General features: G+C 39.9%; 1 protein-coding gene across 1 annotated transcript in view; it reads left to right on the top strand.

Annotated features, from left to right (window-relative positions):
• Positions 1–13211, top strand: part of Pgap1 (post-GPI attachment to proteins inositol deacylase 1) — a 73035-nt gene that overhangs the window by 44950 nt on the left and 14874 nt on the right. Inside the window, exons 20-25 of the mRNA XM_021655503.2 lie at positions 3154–3247; positions 6587–6677; positions 7707–7904; positions 8994–9129; positions 10623–10673; positions 11264–11451. Coding sequence (XP_021511178.1) covers positions 3154–3247; positions 6587–6677; positions 7707–7904; positions 8994–9129; positions 10623–10673; positions 11264–11451 — 758 coding nt within the window. The remainder of the gene's footprint in view (positions 1–3153; positions 3248–6586; positions 6678–7706; positions 7905–8993; positions 9130–10622; positions 10674–11263; positions 11452–13211) is intronic.

The raw sequence follows: 13211 nt of genomic DNA, 5'->3' as shown, positions 1-13211 counted from the left end.
ACAATACTTCCTCCTCTCCCAGAATCTATAAGTAGCCAATAGCTCAGCAGTAGGAGGTAAAGCCCCATGATCCCGTCCACATCCATGACTGACAGGACCAGTCTATACAGGCCTAGTGCAGTAACCACAGCTGCTGTGAGTTCATGGTTGCAGTTTTGTCATGTCTAGAGGATGGCATTTCTCCTCCATATCTCCCTGACTTCCAGCTCTTACATTCTTACTCCTCTCACATCTGTAAAGTTCCCTGAGGCTTATAAGAGCTGACACAAATGATTTATTTAAGGCACAGCCCTCAGCTGTCACTTATTCTTAGTGTCTTGGGCAATCATGAATCTCTGCATTCACCACTGTTCACTGCAGAGAGAGGCATTCTTACTAAAGCTAGGGGCAGCTTCTTTCTTACTAAAGCTAGGGTTAGAAGACAGTTTGATGCTATGTCAGTGTCATAAATAATAGTAGTAAGTTCTCCCTTTGGGTCTCTGACCTCCCCAGGCATGGATTATCTACTGTTTTTACAGTACAGGGCATAAATTAATTCCTTCTAAATAAATTAATTCTCTTAGAGTAGGCTAAGGGCAACTGGCTGACCCCATGACAACCGTGCCACTGTTGCCAGCGTGTGCACATTTTGCCAGGAGGGCTGATTTGTAGTTAATAGACTTTACACCTAGGAAAGACTGCTGGCCTTTGCTTTCCTGGCCGCTGGCATCACACCTTCTGGTACTGGAAAGTCCACCATCAGAGAGACGTTTCCTGCTCAGTTCCAGCCTGCTGTCTTTGTGTCTTGCAAAGAAGATGTGTGGTAGCTTCAGCAACAGAGTTTATTCTCTAGGTCTGGCGTGCAACTACGAGAACTGATGTGAGGCTTTATTTGGGGTCCTCTGAGACCTCCCTCACCAACAGCTCTTATAGAGGTGTCACACACCCAGCACTGGGCCCTTTGTTTCTTGATGCGTTACTTCTAAGAGTAGCATTGTCTTTCTGCACAGTGTCTCCTTTCAGTCTCTGTGTGTGTGTGTTTTAATTGGGTTTACAAGATAGTAAGTTTCTACACGACTGTCACAGGTAGGCTTCATTTTGGTTAATCCCCCACTCCCTCCTCCACCCCAGCCCTACCCTATTCCATACATAAACATTCCTACCCCAGAACTCTTTCTACTCTTCTCTATCTGTGTCCTGCTGCCTCTCTTCCTTCATGGCATCATGCCTGCCAGTGTCCCCCTCCTCGTTGTGTACACACACATACACACATACACCTCTGCTACAATGAGAGAAAAGAAATGGGGAAGATGAATAAACAGTAGCTGCTTGAGAGAATTTTCAGCCTTTACACATGATTTTTTTTTCATAAAATTATTATTATTTTTTTTTTCTGAAAAAGGAAAGAGTACATCTTCTTTAGAATATTTACCTGAAAGAGGATAAACAATGACGTGTGATACTGCCTCTGGAGAATTCTATAAGCTGCGGCCGCTGTAGGAAGGAAATCCGGTGTTGCCTGACCTTTACATTTTAAGGACAACTGAAACCTGGGTTTTAAGGATTTCAATTTTTCACTGTTGACATATCCTTCAAATTTTAAGAAAACACGATGCCACGTACTAAGCCAAATATAGCATGTGTATAGTTTAACTCTGACTGGAGACCGCTTTCTGATTGCTGATTTAGTACCTTCTGGACCAGCTGTACTCACAGCCTCGTACAACATGCTTCTAACATTGGCCGTCTGTGTGTTCAGAATACACTATAGGCTGAGCAGTGGTGGTGCATGCCTTTAATCCCAGTACCCGGAAGGCAGAAGCAGGTAGATTTCTGTGAGTTCAAGGCCAGCCTGGTCTTCAAAGTGAGTTCCAGGACAGCCAGGACCACACAGAGAAACCCTGTCTCACAAAAGCAAACAAACAAAAAACAGAATACACTGTAGGACCATATCCAGGATTCTAGAGGCAGTTAAGGATGTTCATGGTTGCTAATGACTACCGTTGTCAGTCACTAGCTGGGTGTCAGTGGCCGTTTCAAGTACTAGCATGTTGTAGATGCACTTGATGAAGCCTTTCGCCCTGAGAGGTAATGCTCTTCGTCTCGTTCTGTTGATGAGGTTTAAGATGAGGAGGGTGCCCTGTACAAGGACAGACGGCTCAGCGAGAGGTGAAGCTGGACATCGCCCTCAACATCCCAGGCTGCCTAACCTCACTGCCATACTGTACACTGTTAGGTTCAAGTGATTCTACTGTCTCAGCATCCTGCAGCTGCCTGCAAGCTTCCTTTTCATTCTCTGTAACTGAAGGGTTCGTTACAGTCTCTTAGAGTGGCATTAGCAAGCAGTAAAGATTGTTTAGGTTAATTGCCTGGAAAAAAATGACTTAGCGGAGCCTTCAAGCAGGCTGCCTTCCATAGGCTTTGTCATCCTGAAGCACTTGAACACAATGGCTATGAGCTTAGGCTGAGTTTTAAGTTGAAGTTTTACAGGATTTCCAATTTAGTGAAGGCTAATAATTTACAGGGAAGAGCCAGGTGTAGCAGCATACACCTTTAATCCCAGCAGAGGCAGAGACAGGCAGATCTCTGTGAGTTTGAGGCCAGCCTGGCCTGCAGAGTGATGTACAGGATAGCCAAAGCTACACAGAGAAACTTTGTCTCTGAAAAAGAATAATAAAATTATAATTATAAGGAAGGTTTGCCTTAAACAGCAACTGTGCTTTATCTTTATAACTACCCATAAGCATTAACATTCTCCCCATTTTATTAATTAACACATAGAGACAAAGTAAGTTAGTGTTAATATAATTACATAGCAAGGTATGGACTCTCCTTCCCTGAATTCTTCTATCCTTAAACTAGAGATTAAAGCCACTTCAAAGGTTGTTTTGAGAAGAGAGCATGAGATAATGCATAGAAGATGCCAAGTATCACGGGTGAACACTTGAGTGCTCAATACGGATGCTTTGGAAATACTTAGTAGCATGGGAGCTCAGTTATGCCTTTGGTGCTACACATCTATAATACTTACTACCTTTGATGTTCCTTGCTAGAAATGTGTGTGGTCATGCCAGGAAAAATATAAAGAATAACCTGTTTTCTTTTGTGTAAAAGTACACTTGTTTCATCAGCATGGATATTCCACAGTTGACTTCTAATTTGCTGGTCTTCTAGGTGGTTAGATTTCATGGTGGAGCTCTTCCTGCCTATGTGATATCCAGCATCCTTCTTGCTTATGGAGGACAGTTATACTCTGTCTTCTCAACAGGTAAAACTGCTTACCCCTTAAAAGCTAATGTCATTTTACAGTAAAGCTCTGTTTGTCCCGTGTTGTTCTCCCTTGTTGATTTAGCTTGCTTTTGATTTCATTTCCAGTACTGGAGATCAAAGCTAGAGTCCTGTACATTCTAAGAGCTGCCGCTGGGCTTTATGCATATGGTTGTGTTTATTTAGGTTGTGTTTATTTATACTGAGTTAGAAGGCATAATAAGAATGTTCTTAGAATTAGCCACCACCTTGGAAATTCCGGAATAGCATATGATTTTGTGACCAGTCTTTTGTCTTTTCAGTTTTTTTAGTACTTTTGTTTTATAAAAGGAGCAAAAGTTACTATATACATTAAAAATGCCCCATATAAATAAGGAAGAGAGGACAGTAAGGGAGGTAGGAAGAGGGAAGATTAGGAAGGAAAGAACCAGAAGGAACGGAAGCATCAGGCCAGAAGAGAGGGTTGGTGCTGTCCTGCCATTGTCAAGTAATTTTAAGTCTTTCATGCTTTCCGGGTAAGATCCACACACTGCAGTCTGTCGCTGGATTTAAGCATTACATTCTGTAGCTGCAGTTCCCCCCAATCCCAGCACTCCCTCTTGCAATTTATTGAAAACATTTTGTTCAGTGTTTCTCATAGTTTAGATTTTGTTGATCGTGCCCCCGTTACAGACATGTTCTTCTGACTTCTTTATTTTCTAAAGCTTACGTTGGTAGTTAGAACTGTGGCCTTCAGAGTCTCTCCTCGTCCATACCCTCCCCTTCTTCCCTCTTGCTGCTGCTGCAGCAGCCGAGGGGTTTGTGTTGATAAACTTGCAGTGGCATGCGCACACTCACTCATCATCTTCTTGGTTCATTCCGTTCCTTCCTCCCAGTCCTATGCCTTCATCTCTCCTCTTCACTCCATCCCATCTCTTCCTTTCCTCCCTCATCTTCCCTGTTTCTCTCCCCCCTCATGCCCTAGCCTTCCCCTTTCTCCTAATTTTTGAGCCAATAACTCATTACTACATGCTACTAACATACATACTACTAACATGCACCTGAAGAAGACAGAAGACGTGGCCACTGCCAGTTGGTCTTACAGGGAAGGAGAAATTTTAGCCCTACTTCTCCTGTTCTGCTCTCCCGACTGCCGCCACCGCCCAGAGAAGCTTGTCCACAAGTCAGCTTCCCAGAGTCAGCAAAGCAAAGGACAGAATGGCTCTAAAGAGATGTAGACTATGGGTCTCCAAGGGACTAAGCTGCGGCTAAGCTTGGACAGTAGTCAAAGGAGGTAGGGGATAGAGGAAAGAGGGCAGCCAAGCTGTTGAATGTCAGGAATCCTCCTCACCATTTCTGTGTACCAAATCTTTTGTAACTACTCAGTTCTTTTAATGGTCTTCAGAAAACTTGAATGCCCTCTAATAGCTTCTGTGAATTTACTGTTAATGTTTAATCTGTCAGCCTGTATTCCAAGGAAAGGAAAGAAAGACATGTGGTCTGCTCCATAACCAGCCTTTTTAACAATTACCAGGCAAAGTATTAAATATCATAGTGGCCTTTTCAAACAAAGTGTGTTACAATTGATTTTTTCCTACTAATCCCTCCCTTCCCCCCTGTTGCTCTCTTTCATGTCATGCATCCCTTTGTAGTCTCCCCTAGGTCCTCAGCAGCTTCCACTCTTTCTTGGTCTCCCTTGTATTTTAAGGTTGACTCTTGTTTGCACCTACTTATGTGCATACACACCTGCATTGCAAACTAAGTTTGCATGTAGAGAGAACATGCAGCCGTTGTCTCCTGAGTTTCAGACCTAGCCTTTTAATTGTGGGGCTATTCTGGCGGTGTGACATCAGCCAGACCTTAGTATGTTTGTTGCACTTTGAAAAGAGACACTTCACATTGCTTTCTTCTAACAGACTGATAATTGATTCTAAATCCCAGAGAGACACTAGGGATATTTGAAACTAGCTGTTCTAGAGGATTTAAATGTGTGAGTATGTCTCAAACAAATTAGGGGTAACCATTCAGCAAGTGTGCAGATCATATCACCTGTAGATTGTACACACTAGAATGAGTATAGTAAAATAATAATAACAATATGCTAATGAGGAAGTGGAGAAATTAGAACCTTCATACACAACTGTAGAAAACAGCCTGACAGTTCTTCAAATTAGATGAACAAAGCTACTGTATAGCTCAGCATCTCTGATCTTAGGCACACACCAAAGAGAATTGAAAGCTTTCATCCACCTAAAAACATATATGCAAATATCCACAGTAATGCTATTCATAAGCAAAGCAGTTGCTAAAAACGATATGAAGGGCTGAGGGTATGGCTCAGGGTAGAGCACTTGCCTGGCATGCCTGAAGTTCTCAATAGGTTTGATCCCTAGCACCTCAAAAAAAAAAAAAAAATCTCTACCTGTTACAATACAGTTGAATATTTTTTGTTTTCTTTTTTATTTTACATCAAACCTAGCTTTGGTTTTATTTAATTTTTTGTTGAAAATAGATTTTTTTCCATACAATATATTCTTTTTTCCATTTATTTATTAATTTAATCTCTTTACAGCCTGATCCCAACCCCCTCCCTCCCTTTTCTCCTCCCAGTCCTGCCCTCATGACCCCAACCCCCCCCCAACTTTTTCTCTAAAAACCGGAGGTCCCCAGGGGGTATCAAACCACCCTAGCACCTCAAATCACAGCAGGACTAAGCACATCTTCTCCCACTGGGACCTGACAAGGCAGCCTAGCTAGGGGAAAAGGATCCAGTGGCAGGCAGCAGAGAGACAGCCCCTATCCCATTGTTGAATCTTGACAAGTACTAAATGAAAGAAGCCAGTCACAAGGATCATACATTATATGGTTCCATTTATACCACATGTTCAGAATAGGAATATCTGTAAGGACAAAAGATAGATTAGTGATTACCAAACAGAGGAAAATTTATAAGCAAACAGTTTCTTTGGGGTGGTGAAAATGTTCTAAAACTGTTTGTAGTGATGGACGCATCACAAAATGCTAAAAGCCATTGATTTACGGATTTTTAGGTGGATGGATTGTTTGGCATAAGAATTGTATCTCTATAAAACTATCTAAAGCCATTATCAACATTTATAAAACTATGCATTGTGAGGCCCTGGCGTTGACACCGTGTGTTTGCTTCATGAATGGCTCGATATGTGGATTACACAGAGCCTCCCAAGAATACTCTGTGTGGTAACACTATAGACCCTTATAGTTTGGGGTGTATGGTGTTGTCCTTTTGTTACATGTGACTGTAGGCATTGTGGGATAAAGTATCTTCATTTTAGTTACTATGAATTCTTTGTTGCACATAACGATTTTCTTTAATCACCAGGTTATTGCTTAGAATATGCTACTGTATTGGATAAAGAAGCTAAACCATACAAAGTTGACCCATTTGTAATTATGATTAAGTTTTTGTTGGGGTAAGTTTCATTGTCTGTGATAATAATTTTAATTTTGTTAGTAAAATAATTATGTTTTGATTTCATAATGTAGCATGAATGTTCAGGTGTATTTGATAATTGATATATTTTATTAAATTTGAATTTTCTTTTAGGAAAAGGTCCAATTGATATCTATCAATTTTTCAGTAGTGTAATCATTTCAAAAGAGATTATAGATTTTTATGTATAAGTAAATTATATGTGTCTAAAAATCTAAAAGCTTAAACTTTAATCCAGTTGATATCTGTTACTGATTTACTCACATTTGGTAATTTTTTTTATTGAGAATCATTTCTTAGACCTTTTTCATTCTGTCATTACAAAGAGCTGTTGGCCTCCTGACTTCAACAGCTAAACACTGCATTAGTTCACACAAGGATTGGGAGGAGTAAAGTAGTACGGAGGGCCTGGACTCAGACATTTAATGCTCATAGACAAACTTGGACAGTGAATGATTTGTTTCATTCAAAACAATTAAGAACCAAGGACTGAGACATCCACTTTGTGGGTAAAAGTGCTTACTGTGAAAATGTGAGCTTGAATCCGTGGTACCCACACAAAACACACTCGTGGCTGTGTTTGCATTTAAAGCCCCAACACTGAGTGAGAAAGGACAGTCGGATCCCAAGAGCTTGCTGGGCTGAAATGGCAAACTTCCAGTTGAGTGACAGACCCTGTCTCAAGGGAATAAGACATAGAGCTGTAGAGGAAGGTTCTCCGTCTGTGTGCAACACACGCACGCACACACACACACACACGCACATGCACATGAGAATGAAGTAAAATCCATGCATGGATGCATACTCTTGTGAACCAGCACCCAGAGGGTGGAGGCAGGAAGATCTCCTGAGCTACATGACAAACAAGAAAGGATTGAGATTTGTTTCAGTGTATTTTACAAACTATTTTTGCGCGTTAGGGGCTTTAGTAGATGGTTAGACATCTCAAGTAATGCACAACAGCTGTTGGAGTTCCGTTTGCTTTCTGCCTCATTTGCCCGTGTCACAGGTATGCGTGGTTTAAGGACCTGTGGGACGCAGTGCTCTTGCCGGAATTGGATGCCGTCGTTTTAACAAGCCAGAGCATGTGCTTTCCTCTCGTATCCCTGATTCTCTTCCTGTTTGGAACCTGCACCGCGTACTGGAGTGGTCTGCTGTCTTCCGTGTCTGTGCAGCTCCTTTCTTCACTGTGGCTAGCTCTGAAAAGGTAACGCTATGCTAAAAGCTTCCTCACTGCTCTCAGTGAAGTGAGAGCTGCATGCAGGCTGCGGGAAGAGCATGTGACCAGCCTGTGCAAGGACCTGAGTTCAGTCCTCAGGACTGGGAAGAAGAGGACGAGGAGAGAGAAGGGCAGAGTATAAAATCATATATACAGACATACACATCCCAACAAGGAATCTTAAAATATTTAGTCATTACTTACTTTGTAAATAAACGTGCTGGCTGCTGTTGTCAAATGTGAAGGTGGGAGACTTGGTCTTTACTACCTGATTGGATGAATGGACAGAGCTCTGAAAACAGAGACTGGAGTTGTATTACAGGCCCAAAGGCACCTTGAACGCAAAACTACTTGTAGCTTTTCTGATGAAAACTCAAGTCTAGTTTTCTTTTCAGCCCTGCCTGCCGTTGGCTGGGATGTGGTTTCCTTTAATGGGGGACGCCACACACAATGCTTCTTCCCTCATTGTTCCCGGGTTCCTGTCAGTGAGATCTCAGGCCTTACAGATGGAATGGTGCTCTTTTGTCAGGGTTGGGCATGCCTGGCACAGGACCTGTCAATAATTGTCATGTTTTCTTCCTTAGTGAAACAAACATCAGTGTGTTAGAGAGCCTGTTTCTGACGGCTGACCGTTACTGAGAAATGCGTTACTGTTTACTTTGTGACCTTGCATGCTAGTAACCAGCAGAGGGGCTGGTAGAGCACTTCCGCTCAGTCCTCTCCATCTGAAATGCTCAAGCCATTAGACTTTTCCTACCTCGGACCCTCTAGAGTCTGAGATACTTGCAGGTACATAATGAAAAATCTTGAGGATGGGACCAACCTCCAAATACAAAAATGCATTTGTTTTATATTACTTTATATACATAACCTGAAGGTTATTTTACAGTTTGCTTAATTCACCTGTATCTTGGCTATGGGCTACTAATGAGGTCACGGATTGGAAAGCCCTCTTGTGACATTAGGGACCCTCAGCCTATACATTGTTTTCTTTTTTTGTGAACTATATAAACACACACTAGTATATTAAAAACAACAAAAAAACAAACAAAAAAAACTTTGTTCCTTTTGTTCCAGACCTGCTGAACTTCCAAAAGATATCAAGGTGATGTCACCAGACTTAACTGTTTTGACAGTTGTCTTTCTCATATTGAGTTGGGCAACTTGTGGAGCACTTGCCATCCTTCTGTCTTATCTGTACTATGTGTTTAAGGTATGTTGGAGCAGCAGAGACTGAAGGCCTGGCCTTTGTAGAATGTCTCACGGACGTTAGTGACACAAATTGTGATTTCTCCTGAATGCAACCCTCTGTTACATCAGAAAGTTGATGCCAAGTTTTTGGTTTGTTGTTTTGTTTTTTTTGTTTTTGTTTTGCATCTTGGTTATTTAACTTATATTTATTTAAGCATAGAATTGAAATTATTGGTCTGAATTGGGGTTTGGGCTAAAACAAAGGGAGGAAGATGTAATCTGTTTTAGGTTGCCTTTTGTTCTTAAAGTATTAGCTTTTTAAACATATTTTAGGACAGATTTACTCACACCCTTTAGGAGATGAGTAGGAAAACTTTTGTTAGTTTTAACCATGAGTCCAGTCATGTCAATAAATACTGACATCCATTACTGAAGAATGAAAGGCGATGGAACAGTGATTAAGTTGCTGATATTCCGGGGGAAGCAGGAAGCACTGAATGGATCCGGGAGGCCACAGGCTGCATGCATGGTGCACTGGTCATACGGTGGACTGCTGACCCCACACCACGGAACGGTTTTGCTCTTAGACAAAGCTCTGTCTGCCTCTTTTAAAACACCAAGACCTGTACCCTGAGTTAGTTTCAGTTTTCTAAAGGAAGCTTCTGTGCATCTGAAAAGCTGTCTACACTTACTTCAGTTTATAAATGATATGGTTAAGCTCTGGTTTTTTAACTATATTTTTTTAGAAAACTGTCTTAATAGACTAAACTTCCTCAGGTATTTAATTTAAGGGAAACAATAGATTTAAAATCTTTCCTCAAAGTCCTGTAGGTATTTTACCACCACATAGAATTGAACATTTTTGTATAATATTGAATATAGTCAAATTTTTGACCTATGAGACCTGTAAAGTTACTGTAGCAAGGCATTATTTGAGTATAATCTTACAGGGTTTAAAAAGTTGCTATATATTCTGGAAGTTTGTAGTGTTTCCCCTTTGTGTTTTTCTTTTTAAATACATGAGTTCGTATTTGTTATGATTAATATTTCATAAAATCTGTTTTTGAATGCTTAAGTGAAGCTTGGTTGCTTATTTTTTTAATGTTTTCATTGTTGCCTATTTTTCTTTTATGTGTTATGAGTGTTTTGTCTGCACTGTGTGTGTGCAGTGCCCATGGGGGCCAGAAGATGACATCAGAGACCCCTGGATAATGGCTTGTGAGCCATTTGGAGCTTAGAATCAAACTCAGGTCCTATGCAAGAGCAGGTAGTGCTCTTAGTCACTGAGTCATCATCCCAGCACCATGTTATATATAAAAACATGTTGCTGGGATGATGACTCATATATATGTTTATATATATATAAACATGGTGCTGGGATGATGACTCAGTGACATATATATATTTATTTAATTTTTTTAGGTTATAATGCTTTTCAGTTTTAACTTTTTAAAAAAAAAATCTATTGTTTTTGTTCCAAATACAAGTAAAATTAAATTAATTTCCTCCTCCTAGGTTGTTCATCTCCAAGCCATCGTAACAACTTTTAAAAATAATCAGCCAGTGGTAAGTTTTAGTTTTTAACTGCATAGTTAATACCACAGTACTTGAAAAAAACATATATTTGGTTTTGTTGTTGTTGTTATGTTTTGAAGTTTGGAGTGGGTTAGGAATTTATAATGTTTAAAAGTAATTATAAATTTAAGTAACCTTAGTAAACCAAAGAATATTAAAATAGACTTGAATCGTGCTCAATTTAACTGGCTCCTAGGTTACCTTCATCACTTTTCTTGTTGTTAAAAACTATGTTTTAAATTTTATTTTGAATTATTACTAACAATAAAAATAGGAGGTCAAAAGAATGTAGCTGAACATGGTCAAGCTCCCAAGTAGCTAAAGCTAAGAGATGGCTGGAGACCAAGAGTTTGAGACAAGCCAGGGTAACAGAGCAAGACCCCATCTCAAATAAAATAATAAAAAGACTCACAATGAGAGCAATTTTAAAATACTTTCAACAAAGTAATTTCAGTATTTTATTTGTGCTTGGTGGTGAAAGATGATTTAGTTAGGTTAGCTAGTATGATTGATTCTAAGCAATATCTTGAACTTGTTCGGGATCATTCCTATCTTGACATTCTTACTTTGTTGCTGTCTAGCATCCCAAGCACTCTAGAAGAAGTGAAAAGAAGTTCAACCACCACAAAGACTCCTCCGCGCAAAGCCTGCACCTGTCCGTGGGTGACGCTGAGGACAGCCTGCGCATGCACAGCACTGTGATGACCTTGCTGACGTGGGTCGTGCTACTCAGCATGCCGTCTCTCATCTATTGGTTGAAGAACCTTAGGTGCGTTTCTTTGTGTAACTGTTATCCGTGTGGTTCAGACAATAAATTCTCTTCATAGAGCCTGGCTGGATTCCTGATGCTCCAGGAAAACTGCTTAAGAATAGGAAGCAATATGTTGCCTACAATTAGTTTTCAGCATGTATCCATTCCCTCATTAGCCAAGATGATACAGGTTTTTAGATTTTAATATTCTCCAGAAATCAGCCAAGAAAATGATATTTTTACAAAAAAAAGTAATAATATAAACTATTTTTATTTTGTGTGGCATAAAAAATACTGGGGTTTACCGTGACATTTTCATACATGCCTTTTACTGCGTTGTCAACTGTCTCTTGTCCCAGCTTCTCTTTTCCACTGGTACTCTCCTCATTCCAACAAAACCATTTACAGAGTCTAAAAAAAGTCAATATGAAGCCTAGGAATAAACCTAACCAAGGAGGCTAAATGAAGCGGTGTTAAAATTTATTTGGAAGCACAATGGATTCCAAATAGCTGAAGCTGTCCTGAGCAAAGAATGGATACCTTGAAATGGCCAGGACAGCAATATCAATAATTGCTAAGTTATGAATGAGCTTAGATGTTCATTAACATGAGTGAATAAAGAAAATGTAGTGTATACACACAATGGAGTATTCAGCCATAAAGAAGAACATGTTGTTACCAAGAAAACGGATGGAATTGGAGGTTATTGTGTTAACTAAAATAAGCTAGACTCAGAAAAAAAAAATGGATATGGCATATTTTCTCTACGGTGTGAAATTTTTTTAAAAAAAGGATCTGAAAGTACAAGAAAGCTTGTATCTGAAGAGTGATCTAAAAATACAAAAAAGTTGGCAACCACTGGAGTTTTCACAGGATCATCTTGAATCTGTAGGTTGCTTTGTACATACAATACAACCATTTTTACAATATTCATTCTGCTGATCCATGAATGTAGAAGGTCTTTCAACCCTATGGGATTTACCTCAAATTCTTCTTCGATGGTTTCTAGGTTTTATTATAGAGATCTCTAGCCTCCCTGGTTAGGTTTATCCCTGGGTATTCTATTGACTCTTTAAAGGCGGTGAGCACATGGTTTTGTTTTTCTGATACCATTCTCAGTATGTATACTATTGGCATATTGAAACGTTTTTATCTTTATGTCTTGTTACTCTGCTGAAATGTTTATGAGATCTAAGAGTCCCTAATGGAATTTTCAGGGACTTTTAGGTACAGGATCATATTTTCTCTTTTTCTCAAATTATATTTTCTCAAATTATCTCAGGGATAATTTGACTGTTTCCTCTCTATTTTTATCCCTTTTATTTCATTTTTTTCCTTTATTGGTATAACCAAAACTTCAAGCATCATATTGAGTCAGAGTAGGTGAATGACACCCTTGCTATCATTGCAGTTTTATGAGAAATGCTGTGGCATGTCTCCCATTCAGTGTAAAGGTGGCTGTACGTTGCTCATGTCTGCTCTGCTCTTTGCTGAGCTCTTATCTTTCTAGTCTTGTATTCTTTTTGTTTGTTTGTTTGTTTGTTTGTTTGGCTAGTTGGTTGGGGTTTTTTGTGGTTGTTGTTTTGGTTTGGTTTTAGTTTTTTGAGACAGGCTTTCTCTGTGTAGCTCGGCTGTCCTGGACTCACTTTGTAGAGGCTGGCCATCTACTCACAGCCATCCACCTGTCTCTGCCTCCCCAAGTGCTGGGATTACAGGCATATATCATTACATACCATTGTTTCTGGTCTTGGATTATTTAGAGCTTTTTTGTGAATGGA

Source organism: Meriones unguiculatus, chromosome 15 (genome assembly GCF_030254825.1).
Source record: "Meriones unguiculatus strain TT.TT164.6M chromosome 15, Bangor_MerUng_6.1, whole genome shotgun sequence".
NCBI classification, from domain to species: Eukaryota; Metazoa; Chordata; class Mammalia; order Rodentia; family Muridae; genus Meriones; species Meriones unguiculatus.
Note: the sequence above shows the minus strand (reverse complement) of the source record. Positions and strands in the feature narration are given on the sequence as shown.